Raw genomic sequence first — 15,432 nt, 5'->3', positions numbered from 1 at the left:
TTTTGTAGTTATTTTTCTATTTTCCTAAATAGTCGATGCAAATGACAGCCAGTATAATTTTCAAGTCATCAACCGTTAGAGTATAATTAAAATTTTACTGAACAAACCTCCCAATGATAACAGTATTTTTTTTTTTAAATAAAAAAGTAAAAATTCACTGTTCCAAATCATTATGCACAATAGAGTTTCAAAACATTTTATAGGTTGTAAAGAACCAAAAATGGTAATTTGTTGAATTTGCAGCATTAGGAGGTCATATTTACTGAAAACTATTTAAATCAAAAACATCTTAACAGGCCAAGTTACATGTTAACATAGGACCCCTTCTTTGATATCACCTTCACAATTCTTGCATCCATTGAACTTCTGAGTTTTTGGAGAGTTTCTGCTTGAATTTCTTTGCAGGATCAGAATAGTGTCCCAGATCTGCTGTTTTGATGTGAACTGCCTCCCACCCTCATAGATCTTTTGCTTGAGGACGCTCCAAAGGTTCTCAGTAGGGTTGAGGTCAGGGGAAGATGGGGGCCACACCATGAGTTTCTCTCCTTTTATGCCCATAGCAGCCAATGACACAGAGGTGTTCTTTGCAGCATGAGATGGTGCATCGTCATGCATGAAGATGATTTTGCTACAGAAGGCACAGTTCTTATTTTTGTACCACAGAAGAAAGTGGTCAGTCAGAAACTCTACATACTTTGCCAAGGTCATTTTCACACCTTCAGGGACCCTAAAGGGGCCCACCAGCTCTCTCCCAATGATTCCGGCCCAAAACATGACTCCGCCACCTCCTTGCTGACGCCGCAGCCTTGTTGGGAAATGGTGGCCATCCACCAAACATCCACTACTCCATCCATCTGGACCATCCAGGGTTGCACGGCACTCATCAGTAAACAAGACTGTTTGAAAATTAGTCTTCATGTATTTCTGAGCCCACTGCAACCGTTTCTGCTTGTGAGCATTGTAGGGGTGGCCGAATAGCAGGTTTATGCACAACTGCAAATCTCTGGAGGATCCTACACCTTGAGGTTCGCGGGACTCCAGAGGCACCAGCGGCTTCAAATACCTGTTTGCTGCTTTGTAATGGCATTTTAGCAGCTGCTCTCCTAATCCGATGAATTTGTCTGGCAGAAACCTTCCTCATTATGCCTTTATCTGCACGAACCCGTCTGTGCTCTGACTCAGCCACAAATGTCTTTACAGTACGATGATCACGCTTAAGTTTTCGTGATATATCTAATGTTTTCATACCTTGTCCAAGGTATTGCACTATTTGACGCTTTTCGGCAGCAGAGAGATCCTTTTTCTTTCCCATATTGCTTGAAACCGGTGTATGTGTATATATATATATATATATATATATATATATATATATATGTTTGTTTGGTACAAGACCAAACAAAAATCAAATCATCATCATATTCAAATTTTAACTACATTGCCATTTTCAAATACTGTCACCTTCGTCCTAAACCGTCCCTCCAGAGTCCGATGGCTGCAACTAAATATTCAAAAAGCAACTTGATACCAGCAGAATTGTTCCTATCAGCAAAGTTTATCCCTGGAGCCTTTTACAAAAACTCACACCACAGCAAAGCAGAGCAGAGCAGAGCAAGTTCCCTGAGAAGACGTCCTGTACTGTACATTTCAGATTATCACATCAAATCACTGTGAATTCTCATACTCACTCCCCATGATCTTCAGCCCACTTTTAAACATGTTGGCCGCCTGCGTGTATGATTCCCAGTTCAGTCGTTAACGCTGCTGTTGTCCCAGTTCTGAAATCCTGAGTGTCACGAAGCCGTCATCCCACTAACAGGGGATCAAACCCTTTTCTGGCAAATTCTTAGTATTTGGTTTGATATGAACTTTGCCCTTTGTTTTGGAACATGCTGTTTTTTTTGTTTTTTTCCTCCGCTTGGTTGGTTGATTTTTTTGTTTTTTTAGCCTGGTAGATGTTGCTCAAGGACTGAACAGGCCTATCGCATTATCTGAAAAAAGAAAAAAGAAGCTGTGAGCGCATTACCGACGCTTGAAGAGGACTGAGTGTTTCAGGTAAAGACATTACGTTGAATCATAACGATGCATTGTTGTGGGGAAGCTTTGATCATTTCCTGTGTTTGCTAACGCTAACGCTAGTCTCTTGTAAGATGAGCCAGATCCACATAACTCTACAACTCCAGACTGCAGGGCTCTCTATCAGCGTCCAAGCTTAGACCTCAAGTCAAACGTCATGTCAAAAGTCAATATTGAATCACATGTTGCTCCCTGTGCATTAAGCTCCCAGCGTGAACCAACTTCACCTGAGGCAAACACTGAAAGCGTTCAGTCTTATCTCGGCTCTGCCTGAATCATTTCATTCAGAGCTCCAGAGATGAACACAATCATCGTCCTTGAATGACTCCTCCCACCGACACTGTGTGATTAAAGTCTGTGATTAAAGTCTGTCTGTCACCTTTGTCAACATGATGTAGTTAACAACCATGTGCCAGATGTTGTAACAGCTACTTCTAATAAACTCTAATATTAACTTTATTTTGTATGGCACCTTTTAAAAACAGAGAGCAACAATGATCGTCAGGACAAATGATATATTTCAATATAAATAAGGACAATTAGAGGGAGCAGATGCCGTATAGAAACACACACACACAGTAAAAGCAATAAAAGGGTGACATGAAGAAGATAAAAAGATAAAAATACGATAAAAAAAGATGTAATCACATAAAGAATTCCTCGCTAAACATGCTGTGATCAGGCCACACACTCAGACCCAAAAACTACTTGCACAACTCTGACATTAACACACTTTACGACGACTGCGAGGCAACGTCTGCAGGTCAGGACCAACTTGATTGTCACCGGTCTGTTTCACAAACAGAGGCAGCAGCAGCCGGGTGTCCGCCTGTCTGCTTAGCACGTCTGCTAGCTTTACTACAGATTATGACATGTGGTACAACTGTGGTAACATGACAGGGACACATGCCCGACGTCTGTGCGCATGATTATTTTAGCTTTCTGGGAAAGTAAACAAACAGTGAAATCAGCGAATTCATCAAACCGTGACAGTCTGATGACAACAGAAGCAGCCATGATTTATTTTGTGCAAACTGTCAAGATGAAAATATTCTACAGCATCAGTCTTAAAGGAAGACGTGCCGATACAAGCTGCTATTACAAGCAGACAAGACTGACATGAAATGCATCACTTGATAAATATAAATGAAGCGTGTCCTGTCCAGCTGCTTTACCTGTTGGTACAGTGATGTGCAGCAGGGTGAAAAGAAGACACCGACCACAGCGCCGACCTCCTGCTGCACAAACACAGCAGATGATGTAAAAGAAATAAGCTACCACTGGATCCACCGGCTTCCAGCGAAAAAAAGAAAAAAAAAACGCCTCCTCAGGGCAGGAGCCGTGTTCTGATGTACTCCCTGAATGAACCGGCCGAGGAGGTGGAGGAGGAAGAGGAGGAGGAGGAGGAGGAGGAGGAGGAGGAGGAGGAAGAGGAAGAGGAAGAGGAGGAGGGTATGCAGGGGGGCAGAGGAGGAGGGCAGCCAGGCCGGTAGTCCAGAGATGTTACAGAAACAGTGTCCTGCTGTACATGCGAACAGCCCAGCTGTGGCGGATCAGAGCTGGAGGAGGAGGAAGAGGAGAGCGCCCTGCTGCTGGAGGATGCAGCCAGCATTTAGTCCTTTGTGCGTTGTGTCAGCAAGGATTACCACAGTGGAGGAGGAGGAGAGGAGGAGAGGGAGGAGGATGGTCAGGGACAGTGGCTGCCCGATGAGCGCTGCATTCAGGTCGTCGTTCTCTGGCTCTCACATGAAAACAGGCCAGTGGGCTTCGCTCCGCATACGACTCCTCTGATGCTGTAGTCCATCACTGGACGAGACACGAGCGTCAGTGACACGCGTGCGAAGCCGACACGCTCATGGATCAATGTGCAGGAAAACATGCGCATCAAGCCTCTACATAAGGATGTACAGCCCTCTGTTTCACAGCCCGCGGGGACACCATTCGCTCTGCTGCCAATGAGCAGACAAGCAGAGGACAGAGGGGAGGGGGGAGGGGCATACGTTTCAGGGGGATGGTCTGGATGTTGTTATTTTTTCCGGGGGGAAGAGGTGGGGGCTCAGGGAAAAGGAAAGGGGTGGGGTTGGAGGAGATTTTGATGAATGAGCACCTGCCATGGTGCTCATTTACAGTCGCAAACTGGTTTGTGCAGCCGCTGCTGGTGAGCTGGCAAAACCAACCCCGAGCCTCCTCCAGGCGCACACAGAAAAGTAGAAGAGAGATATTGTGTGTGTGTGTGTGTGTGAGTGTGTGTGTGTGTGTTGTTTCCCAATGCTTTTCTAGCCTTGAACAATACTCTTCAGTGTGGCCACAGCTGTGGGAGACATCAACAATATGGTCCCAAAAAAACAGCCAAAACAGCATTCTGTTGATGCTGGCACACACACACACACACACACACACACACACACACACACACACACACACACACACACACACACACAAATGTACAGCTGGCATTGTCAGGGCATGAATAGCCAATGAATGAATGGGGGCTTAGGAAGTGGTTGAGACTCAGGCTTATAATGAAGTTTATTACTCCGCTCTCCCATCTTGTAAACAAAGCTGCTGCTGTCCATGTAATAGACTTGTTAGTGTAGATCATATAAAAAAGGGATGCTTTCATTCACACAGTTGAAATATGGGCATGTCGCAGCTTGATATAGAAACACGGACAGATACTGGGATATTGTTTCAAGGTGTGTCTGCTCAGCCAATCACTGCCCTGTATGGAACCTCCACTATATTATATAAGACAGGAAGGAACGGAGAACATGTTTCAGACCAGCTGCTGAAAAACTACTCTACTGTCCTGTGTCCTTACTGCGCAGGTTAAAGCATCCTGTTACCATGACGACACGTCAACCCCTCAATTATTTATGTAACATCAACCTTTCCAACACTGTTCGGTAGGGCTGGGCGATTAATTTTATTTTCAGCTTCCAATGATTAAGAGAAGAAGATAATCGAGATATCGTGATTTCAATATTTTATTATTATGATTATATGATTATAGAATAGAGAATATAAGGAAAAATAATAATAAACCTTAAAAGGAAGAAAAGCATCAGTGTTTTATTGTATTCTTACTGGATCCTCTCCTCCTACAAACTGCTGCCAAACATTCTCACAGAGATCAATGACTTTATTCAGTCTGTATGAAAATAGACGACTCCGAGGTGCCGACTGTCTCCGGACAGCAGGATTCACTGCAACTCAAACCGTCATTGGTCTCACTATTACAGGCTGCCGGTCCTGGTATACTAAACTTACAGTCTCAGAGTGTGAGGGGGATTTATCTTATTAGGATTTTTTTCTGGAAATTCAATTGGTTAACTTAATTTTGTGACTGATCAAAGTGATCTAAAAATACTGTAAATGTGATACTGTCACGCAGCAATGCAGCTCATTCGTCTCCAAGCTTGTCCACAATGGTCTTATACAACCAAAGATATTAATAGGACAGCTGACCCGATGAATTTGTTATTTTTATCATCTCGTGCTAAACACACATTGTCGTACTGGCCGACCTTATGCAAAGCACAGTGCAGCAGCTCACTGGTCGACAGTAAAAGTCTAACCACACTGGAAATATGCAAGTTTAAGCTGATATTTTTGAACTGCCGAAACCAAAACACGCCCTCGGTTCACAGCAGGATACAGGCCGGTGAGTGTCATCCAGCAGAGACATAACAGATATGAGGGAGTTTTATTGATTATATATTGTATAACTGAATCAATATGACTGGTTACGCACTAGAAGCCTTTAATCTGTGCTGATTACATTTATTTTTGTTTCATACAAGTCGACTTCCTATTTCAGTGACAGTAGAAAAATATTACATTTAAAACTAATGATTATTTGGCACAAATGTTGCAAACTGGTTAGTGTGAAGTCTGATCATTTTCTTAATAAAAAAGTGATGTGAAGTGATGCAGAAAAACAGTCAGCATTAATCACTGAAACAAAAGGTGGCTACAGTCCTCAAGCTGGATATTTTTAACTTGCCCTTACAGTTACGTTAGTACATTAATTGTATTAAATTAGAACATCTCTAAAAGAGTCTGGTGAAATGATGTAGAAGTTATTTGTGTTCCAGTATTAAAGTGTTAGAAGAAACATGTTTGGAAACAAAATGCAAACCAAGAATTTACAGAAAGAACAAGCAATCAAAATTCAAACACACGAACACAGCCCCTAAAAACACATCTCTACTTTAAAGTATTTCACACAGGCTGCCTTTAAATCAGCAACAGAAAGATGAAGACAGGAGGAAACCTTTTCCAAAAGTGATTACAAAATCTTACCTTGAGAATTTCCACACAATATTTTCCCCATTTCTTCTCAACCGCATTCACCTCTGTTTTTCTGACCCACTAGTCATTTCTGTGATGTAAGCCAGAAAACATTTCAAACTTGATTACTGTGATTTAGATTTGTGGAGCCAAGAAGGGAGAACAAGGCTAGAGAAAAAAGCAATGACTGAAACTTTGGTCTAGAGTAGGTGTGGCTATAAGAGCAATCCTGACTATGTCCAGTTGTAGCTGGGCTTTGCTTCATCATATCGGACGACCAGGCGGGATGACAGGTGTGAGGGGTTACTGCTGCAGAACTGAATGTCATAGTCCAAACACATGCGACTCAGAAACAACTGTGGCAATGATTTCTCTAACAGCGCTCCTGACATTGCTGAAATATACGTAAGAGGATAGGGCACACGTGTGAAAAGAAAAATTTATTTCAGAATTCTGACTTTTTTTCTCAGAGCTCTGAAAGGTTTTTTAAAATCCACATGGAGCCACCTGAATTTTTTTTAAATAATTTCTGACTTTTTTCTCAGACTTCTGACTTTTAAAAAAAATCACATAGGGCCACATGTGAATTTTTCTTTTTTTCAAAATTCACATGTGGCCCTATGTGAGAATTTTTGGGGGAAATTCTAAGAAAAATCTTTGAATTTTCAGACTATTTTTTCTCATTATCCTAAAAAAAATTTATTTAAAGTTGGAATTCTGAGAAAAAAGTCGAAATTTTCTGACTTTTTTTCTAAGAATCCTACAAATAAATTAATTAATAAAAAAAAAATGTAAAAGTCAAAATTCTGATAAAAAAGTCGTAGTCGTGAAAAGTCAGAATCCTGAAAACATTTTTTAGAAAAAATAAAAAATAAATTTAAAGTTGGAATTCTGAGAAAAAGTCTGACTTTTCTGACTTTTTTTCTAAGAATCCTACAAATAAATAAATTAATATTAATTAATTAATTAATTAATTTAAAAAAATTTAAAAGTCAAAATTCAGAGAAAAAAGTCGGAATTTTCTGACTTTTTTTTCTCAGAACCCTAAAAACATTTTTTTTTAGAAAAAATAAAAAACACATTTAAGGTTTGACAGCCACTGTTCCTACCATCCAACACAATGTAATGTTCAGACTGACACCATTGGCCAACGCTGACAGGTACAGTGAAACAACCGACACCGCCCACTAGTCAGATAGCCTAAGTTAGCTAACCAGCTAGTCAAGTGAAAGCCCTGATACTTTCAAATCTCTCATGTTGTGACAACGTTACACCAAAACCTCGTTTAAAATGTGTCCATGTAATTACATAGGTCAATGAGGAGGGCACCCACACGATAAAATAAAGACAAACCGATGACGAATGCGAATCGATAGTCGAAACTCATCAGTTTAATCGCTAAACACGGACAGTACCGACCCAGAGACATTACTTTTTCCAGCCGAAGTGACAGCTCCTAAAATCAACATCTGACGGAACAGTCGTTCCTCTCGTCCATTATAACACATCGCTGTTTTGACTCTGACGGGAACATTAACTGAACACGTTGAATCTTCAAACTGAAGTGAAGGCGCTGCGGGACAGCTCACATGTAAACGTATCATTACACAGACATAAACCGAAGCGTGTAACGACGAGCTGGTTACCGGTTAATTAGGCAAAATTTGTGAACTGAATTCTGCGTGTCTTTGCAATAAGAGGTGATGTCGGGGTTGTGCGTACTGATAGCTTGTCTAACACTGACGCTAGCTAGCTAACTCATGTTTGGCCATCCTTTATTGGAACAAAACACAACTTCTTTACTGGTGTAGCTACTTACCGGCCGTCTGTCAGCAGTGTTTACTGTGTGGTCAAATGTAATTCCGTGTCGCTGTCCACCACCAACACTGACATGACTTGATTTAGGACAAATAAGTATTTACTACACTGTGCGGCTCTGCAGCACACAGCCATGACAACACGCCCATGCATTGCGTCACTAATAATGCTGCCTTCACGTGCTCCTCGTAATAAATATAACAAAACCTGAATTCAAACATGTTTAGTTTCACGTTTTTTTTTAATGAACTGAATAAAAATTGTTATGAACGTCAATGGTAGGAATATTTTGTTTAATATGCATTTTCTTGTACTTCCTCTCCAGATCTTAAAAAATGGATGGAGTCTATATTAGAGACTGTTTCATATGAACAAGGTGAGAACTTATAGTGGTTAAGGGATCTGTTTTGTGCTCACAGTATGAGTGGGGACACTGATGATCAGGTTGTACTACTTTAATCACTACATTTTTATTTTGGTTGTTTTAAAAATGTGCATTTACCATGGGTCTTTGAATACCTCATAACCAGAGGTGATAATTCTGTGTGTTTGTGTATATTCTAATAAGTAAATAAAAACGTTCTGCTAATTATCAGGTTAATAAATTAACCTTCTGATTTTTATTTATTGTTTGTTTGTTACTCTTGTTACTCTTTATGTTTTGTAACTTTTTTCTTTGTTTCTCTCTTTGTGTTTATTGTATCATTATTATTATTGTTATTATTATTACACAATAAAAAAATAATGTCACAATTGTTGTCATTGTTACTGCATTATGTTTTCAAAATAAAAATTTCGTTTAAATTTTTTTGTAAAACATCATCATAATGATGTCAGTAGATAAGTAAGTTGTTGTCAACAATAACTACTGTATATTACCTGTCAAAACATTTGCTTAATAAACTGGACTCCACTGGAAATGGAGAATGTCGTAGTAATTTACTTTGCAATGTGCAGATGTGTAAAACAACAAATACCTGTTTTCCTTTTATGGAGAGTGAAAATGTAAAAAAAAAAAAAAAAAAAGCACACAAACATGTCACTCTTCACTTGTAATCAGGTCTTTGTTGGACCCCTGGTGTCCCTGGGGCCTTCAACAGTCAACCATTTAGTTGCATCATGCCTCGAGCTTGATATGTGTCCTTCTCCGTCTCATTTCTCTTGAAGTGAACTCAAAGTGTTTTCAAGTCTGCTAGGAGCCACAGGGTTAAACGACCGAATGGTTGCCCTTAATAACATAATGCAATTTCATAATGCGATCATATTAATATGATGCCTTTACTCTGAGACACAGATTTATGAACTTCTTTATTCAGATTTTAATGAACTATTTACAACATTTACAAGATGGGAGTGGCATCAACTGCCCCACATGTCTTGGGGCTGTGGGTGGAAACAAGAGCACCCACAGAGATGCAAAGGGAGGCCAGGTAATTTATTTAAGTGAAGCCTGAGGTGAATTCTCAGAAAGAAAAAACCCAATTAAAGCATTTGAGTCTAAATTCACTCAAGCGCTGAAACTAATTTGAAGAGTCAAAAAGCTGAAAATGTTTCCTCAACAGCCTGAGCCTAAGTGGAGAACAAATAATAGGACAGACTGCACAGACTGCATGCAAATTGATAGCAATTGTACATGAAAATGAATGCTCTAATGTCTCTTAATAATATGGCTTTTGTGCTTTTTGCTTCCCTGTTTCAGAATGACTTTCTTCTGAGGATGTTTTAAGGAGTTTTTAAGAGACACAACAAACTGGCAAAAACAATAATCTGGTTTTATGAATGTTGTGCTGCAGCAGTGGAGTAAAGCCTAATCAAAAATAATGATGCCACCAGAGATTTAGCCTGTTAAAGAGACACAGGATGTACAAATAACACCCACCAGTTAAACTGTGTATCTGACCCTGCAGACTGGGAATTTACCAGTAATTACACAAAGTACATAACAGCTGTGGCTGTTGGTTTAAAGGTTGTACAATACTGCCTCCTGCTGACAAAAACACCATTACACAGAATTACAAAGGTGTTTTTTTTTTCTTAAATAAAACTACAGAACTGTCCCTTTAATTAAAAATATTTGTGGAGGACGTATGTTATGTGTGAAGTCAACAGTATTCCTGTGGTGTTTGTTGCCATTAAGTCTCATTTTAAACAGTGAATACGCTTGAAACTTTTCATATTCAAGTTCATATCCTTCTAATAGTAAATGCTAACTTTGTATCTCGTTACCAACAAAAAGGAAATGTCCATACAACAGAATATATGCTGCTCTGTTACTGTGGCCACGCCTGCAGATCGCAGCTTGATGACTGAGAACAGGGAACTTCATTTTTTAGTAAAAGGAGAGATGTTTTACTGGTTTAGCGGCAAGATGATGAAGTTTTTTGTTTATTTGAATGGAGATAAAGGAGCTGCTTTATTTTGTTAACCTCTAATGGAACCTCCTCTCAATATTTCTAAACTATTTTAATGTGTAAATAAGAAAAATAACAATAAAAACTGTTCACCATCTTGTCCTTAAAGCAGTAAAATATCTCTGCTGCTTGTTGTATTATCACATTTGTTTCAGTTTAAAGAAAAGTGAACTCCATTGGTCCAAAATGAAAGACATGCAGAACTTCACCATCAGTGAGTTTTATTACAATCCCATGAAATATTATTTGGCTCTCCAAAAAGAAAATCACAATGAGCAAAGGAACAGTATGTACCATACAGAGTACAGTGTTGAGGATATTAGTTTATTGATGTTTTTATGTGTCTTGAAGAATTACAAATATGGCAACTGTAGTTTTTATCACGTCCTTATTTGTAAAAATGTTGCCCACCTCTACAAAATGACACCAATACTTCTTAACTTTTACCAACACATTACAGGAGGGCTTAATACTGAAAAAAAAACATTTTATTATGCTCTTGTCACAGAGGAAGATCTAAACTAAATCTCTGTTCAACATATAAATTAAAGAATAAATTAAAGCCAGTGAAAGTCTTCAGACAGCTTCATACAAATACAAGGAGATACATAAACTAGTCTGTGTTAAAACAACAAAATTTGAAATATCAAAGCTAATAAATCACAGTAACGGCAAGCTGCCAGGAGGCGCCAGAATGATCCCGAACACGTAGAAAAGTCCCATGAGGAGGTTGAGCTTGGCGGTCTTCTGGGGGATCTTGGCGTAGCATCGGCTGCGGAACTGCTTCTCCAAAGGGAACGCCATGGGCAGCGTGAGCAGAGGCAGCGCCATGCTGATGGTGTACCGGGTGGCGAGGATGCAGAAAAGCACGTAGGGGACAAAGAGCAGGAGGTTGTAGAGGACGTAGGAGAGCGTGGGGCCTACGAGGATGGCCAGCGTGACGATGCCCGCCTGCTTGTCAGAGTCCATGTCTCTGGTGTTGTTGCTGTGGAGGATGGCCTCTGTGTTGAGGGCCAGTGGGACAGCGTACACCAGGGGCAGCACCGACAGGTAGCCGACCTGCACAGCATGGGCAAACATGACTGCCAGAGGGCCGAAGGTAATGAGGATTACCACGTCTCCCAGGGCCACGTACTTGAGGCCGATGCCTGGGGGAAAGAGTAAACAGAAGGCAAATTTAACCTTTTGATTAGTGGTTGTCAACATCAAATCCCCCCCGGTGCAGAGGTGTAGTAGCATGTATTCAATCCTCTCTTCACCTCTCTGGCTGCGTATGTGCAAATCAGACCGGTCAGAAGGATAGGAATCAAACCTAATTGATTATTATCAACATGTTCTTTAGGCTTCTGACTGCAAGTGTGATAATAACTGAAGAGATATTCCTGAAGTTTACAGCATTTTCATAAAGTTCAAGGACTCTAAGGACACCGAACATTTTAAGCAAAGAGTGGTTCAAATCAATATTGCAGAGACATCCTGACTTTTACTCCCTCACATGCTGAAAGCTCTAAAAAAATAAATGGCTCCTACACTTCCCATAATGCAACAAATATACAGTTGTTCAATCTTCACACACACAGGTTATAACACAGGGTTTCTCTTTCATATTTATAGACTTGACAAAGCTCCTCCAGAGCAACAGACCGCATGTGTTCCCCTTTTAATGAAATTTTTTTTTAGATAAAACCATGAAAAACAAAGTGGAGCTGCAACATCAAAGAGCATCCCGTCTTTCCAACTGTTCTGCTGAATGAAGTCCTGATGGGAGGGTGTGCTGTTTGCACCTCTCCTCTCGCAGGGAGTGATGAATTGACATTTTAACCTCTTTCTGACGTGCACTTTACTTCATGAAGAAATGCAACACATCAATGTCATGTTTGAAAAAAGACAGCAACTGCGTTAAAGGGCCAGTACACCCAAATTGCAAAAACAAAAAGAATTTAGTTTCAGTTTCATGTGAATGTTTTATCTGGAGCCGACGACACACCACTGCTGAGTGTATCAAATATAACTGTCAGTGGACCGAGCTGCAGAAATGAAAGTCAACTCCACTTTTTGAGGACGGAGGAGATGTTTCTGATGTGAATATATGAAAACCCTTGACACATTAAACCCAAACTATTTGCATGGCTCGAAAACCGCACGTGGCATGTCAGAGCTTGACCATTCAGCTGCAGTGAATGTCCACTCTGTTCAGATAAAGGTGATCTTACCAGTCTTTGTTTTTTTTGTTTGTTTGTTTTGCTCTTTGATAATAAAAACATGACAGAGTGACCACGTTGCAAACAATAAATGTGCTGTGTACACTTTCCTGGCGTCAAACACAAGGTCCTACTTTCCAAACAGCAACCTTTAGCTGCCACCTGGAGCCGCTAACATGCAAATGTAGACGTGTGTGCATGTGTGCGTGTGTGTTTATGCTCTTAGTGACTGAGGTGACTGATAAACAGCGAGGCAGCAATCCAAGAGATTCAAGTTAATAACTGACTCACCTCCAGTGTATAAAAAAGAGCTGGACAGTCCCCCAAAGTAAATAAGAGCTAGGTGCTCCAGTCTGAGTGTAGACAGGAAGTAGAGCAGAGTGGCACACAAGCACCCTAAAGAATATAACAACGCTCCGAACATAACAACATCCTGCGGTGCCAGTATTTCATCCACAAGAGTCCTATCGTCACTCTTCTTATGGTCAATCCCTTTTGAGAAGTCATAATAGGTGTTCACAAGGTTGCCCGCCCCGTGGACTACGAGGACGGCGACCGCGCACACCATCAGGATGACCAAGTCCACAGAGCCCTCCAGTTTATACGCCAAGGCGCTGCCGAGGGCCACCGGCGTGAGCGAGGCACTGAAACTCCACGGTCTCAGTGCCAGCACATACGCCGCACATTTATGCCTGACATTTGATGCGACGCGGGCCATCCTCGACCTGTGGTTAGCGCCTGGAGGGTAACCGACCATGTTATTCAGACCAGTCTGCCATTGCTGGCCATTGTGACCGTTAGATCCAGCCAGAACAAATGTTTCTGCCCTGCTTTGTTTCTGCTCTTTGGCCATTTCTCTGCACGGCGTCTACAATCCCAGCAACGTTCCCAAATGTCACAGTCTGCTGATCCTGTAACGATAAACACAAGTCAGAGAAAACACAAGACAGCCGACAGTTAATAACACACTACAGCCTTGATACATACATACTACAGCTGCACAATGTGCAAAATAAATCCTATTATACTGCGATTATTTTGGCAGATATTGCGATTTCAGTTGGAATGATCATTTCTGCATTTTTATTGTGCCAAACAAACATGTTTCCTTTACAGCTGGAGAATATGATTTGTAGTCCGGGGCGTCTCTGTAGCGCCACAACACTCACGGCGCCAACAATGCACAACAATGTGACACATTTTAGCTTTAGTCAAAGAAAAATTGCAGCTTCTGCGACTTTTTTCCAGCTTCTGAGATTTGGAGAATGTAGCTGATTATATTTCTATTAATTGTAATAAGTATAAATCTCCCTTTATAAAACAGGCCTGAGCAACAAACTGTAATGCTTTGACTAATTAAAATGTGCATGTAGTGCCGTATATGGAAAGGTGTGAAGTATCATAGGTTGGCATCAAATCTGCGCTTGTTCACTTAGTTTATAAAAAGATATTTGAATCACTTCTTAAATCAGGACATTACATTTTAAGGTATCAATCTTTAATCAACAAACTCGGTAGAAAAAGAAAATACCTTAGTATCAGATATATTGAATAAAAACTGTCACACCTACCTCCTGTTCCACAAAAGACCATTTAAGACTTATCCAGGACTTGCATGTATGTCCACGTGCTTATATTAGTTTATAAATGACACTTGTCATTATTAAGTATGAGTATTAGTTGCATGACAGATATAGTTGCTGCAGCAGATTTGTTAATGAGGAGAAGAAATCTGCCCCTGGGGGTTAGAGAGGGCAGACAGCGGGGACACAAAAAGAAACTGACCGGAAGTTGTAACGTTAACGTTCCAGTGACAGAAACCTTTCTGTCAAACACTTTAAATTCAAAGAGAAGCGGGTGGTTTCAGAGCTGATCGAACATAGGCTAATTGATTAGCTTGCCAATACACGTGGCATTTCGTTTTAAACCAACCCCACTCTCAAACTGCTCTGGGGGGGGGGGGGCAGATAAGGACATCGATCCCGGGAGGGGGGCAAACAACCTTAGGCTAACGGCTGAGATTATGGGATTACAGCTAACGGGCTAGCCACCGAGCTAATGTTCTCTGTAACGGGACGGCAGCTCTTACCAGCTATGTCTTCAATATCCGACACAACCCGGACTCCGCTCCGCTTAAAAACATGTTTCTGTGCCCGCCGAGCCCGGTACGGTGAGAGGCGGTGAGGTGGCTTACGTGTCAGCTTCGAGGGTATGTGACTGGTTGGCCACTGTGCAGTCTGCTGCACCTGACGGGCGCCATTTCCTCCGCCAGAAGTGCAACGCCGCACAGGGGGTCGAAGAAACAAACCCTTTCTTACAAATGGTTCCGACCTGTGTGTGATTTCTGGCAAATAATTTGGTACAATACGACAAATAATGAAAAATTAAATAAAATGAGACAATAAAAATTAAATGTATATAATCCCCCCATTACATATATCCTCATATATATATATATATATATATATAATATGAACTTTATTTATATAGCTTTTCTTAACAAAGTTACAAGGTGACTTACATAAAGAAAAATGGGGAATTAAAGGCAGCAATTAAAAACAAACAAGGCATTTTATTTTATTTACCTATTTATTCATTTATTTTCTCTCTCTTTTCTGTTGGGTGTGCTATACGGC

The 15,432-nt window shown here is 40.7% G+C and overlaps 2 protein-coding genes across 8 annotated transcripts in view; both read right to left on the bottom strand.

Annotated features, from left to right (window-relative positions):
- Positions 1 to 8,336, bottom strand: part of mib2 (MIB E3 ubiquitin protein ligase 2) — a 49,150-nt gene extending 40,814 nt beyond the window's left edge. Inside the window, exons 1-2 of one of the 6 annotated variants that reach the window (XM_023399774.2) lie at positions 8,186 to 8,335; positions 6,379 to 6,457 (exon numbers count right to left, since the gene is read on the bottom strand). In XM_023399774.2, coding sequence (XP_023255542.1) covers positions 6,379 to 6,409 — 31 coding nt within the window. In that variant the 5' untranslated portion in view covers positions 6,410 to 6,457; positions 8,186 to 8,335. Of the gene's footprint in view, positions 1 to 1,685; positions 1,989 to 3,248; positions 3,395 to 6,378; positions 6,458 to 8,185 lie in introns of those variants that run through there. The other 5 variants (XM_023399777.2, XM_023399776.2, XM_023399778.2 and 2 more) reach the window with 5 other exon arrangements.
- Positions 8,337 to 10,799: 2,463 nt separating this feature from the next.
- Positions 10,800 to 15,083, bottom strand: ubiad1 (UbiA prenyltransferase domain containing 1). 2 transcript variants are annotated; one of them, XM_023399746.2, is made up of 3 exons: positions 14,886 to 15,083; positions 13,088 to 13,707; positions 10,800 to 11,743 (listed from the first exon to the last, which is right to left on the bottom strand). In XM_023399746.2, exons 2-3 carry the CDS (start codon positions 13,647 to 13,649, stop codon positions 11,256 to 11,258), a joined length of 1,050 nt encoding a protein of 349 aa, XP_023255514.1. In that variant the 5' UTR covers positions 13,650 to 13,707; positions 14,886 to 15,083; the 3' UTR covers positions 10,800 to 11,255. The 2 variants fall into 2 exon arrangements, with proteins under 2 accessions (XP_023255514.1, XP_023255515.1); XM_023399747.2 differs by lacking the exon at positions 14,886 to 15,083 and adding an exon at positions 14,368 to 14,871.
- Between the last annotated feature and the right edge of the window lie 349 nt (positions 15,084 to 15,432).

This window comes from Seriola lalandi, unplaced genomic scaffold (genome assembly GCF_002814215.2).
Source record: "Seriola lalandi dorsalis isolate HSWRI2012SDOR001 ecotype SW California unplaced genomic scaffold, Sedor1 jcf7180002052119, whole genome shotgun sequence".
Classification (NCBI taxonomy): domain Eukaryota; kingdom Metazoa; phylum Chordata; class Actinopteri; order Carangiformes; family Carangidae; genus Seriola; species Seriola lalandi.
The sequence above is the reverse complement of the archived record's forward strand: the minus strand, read 5'-3'. Positions and strand labels throughout refer to the sequence as shown.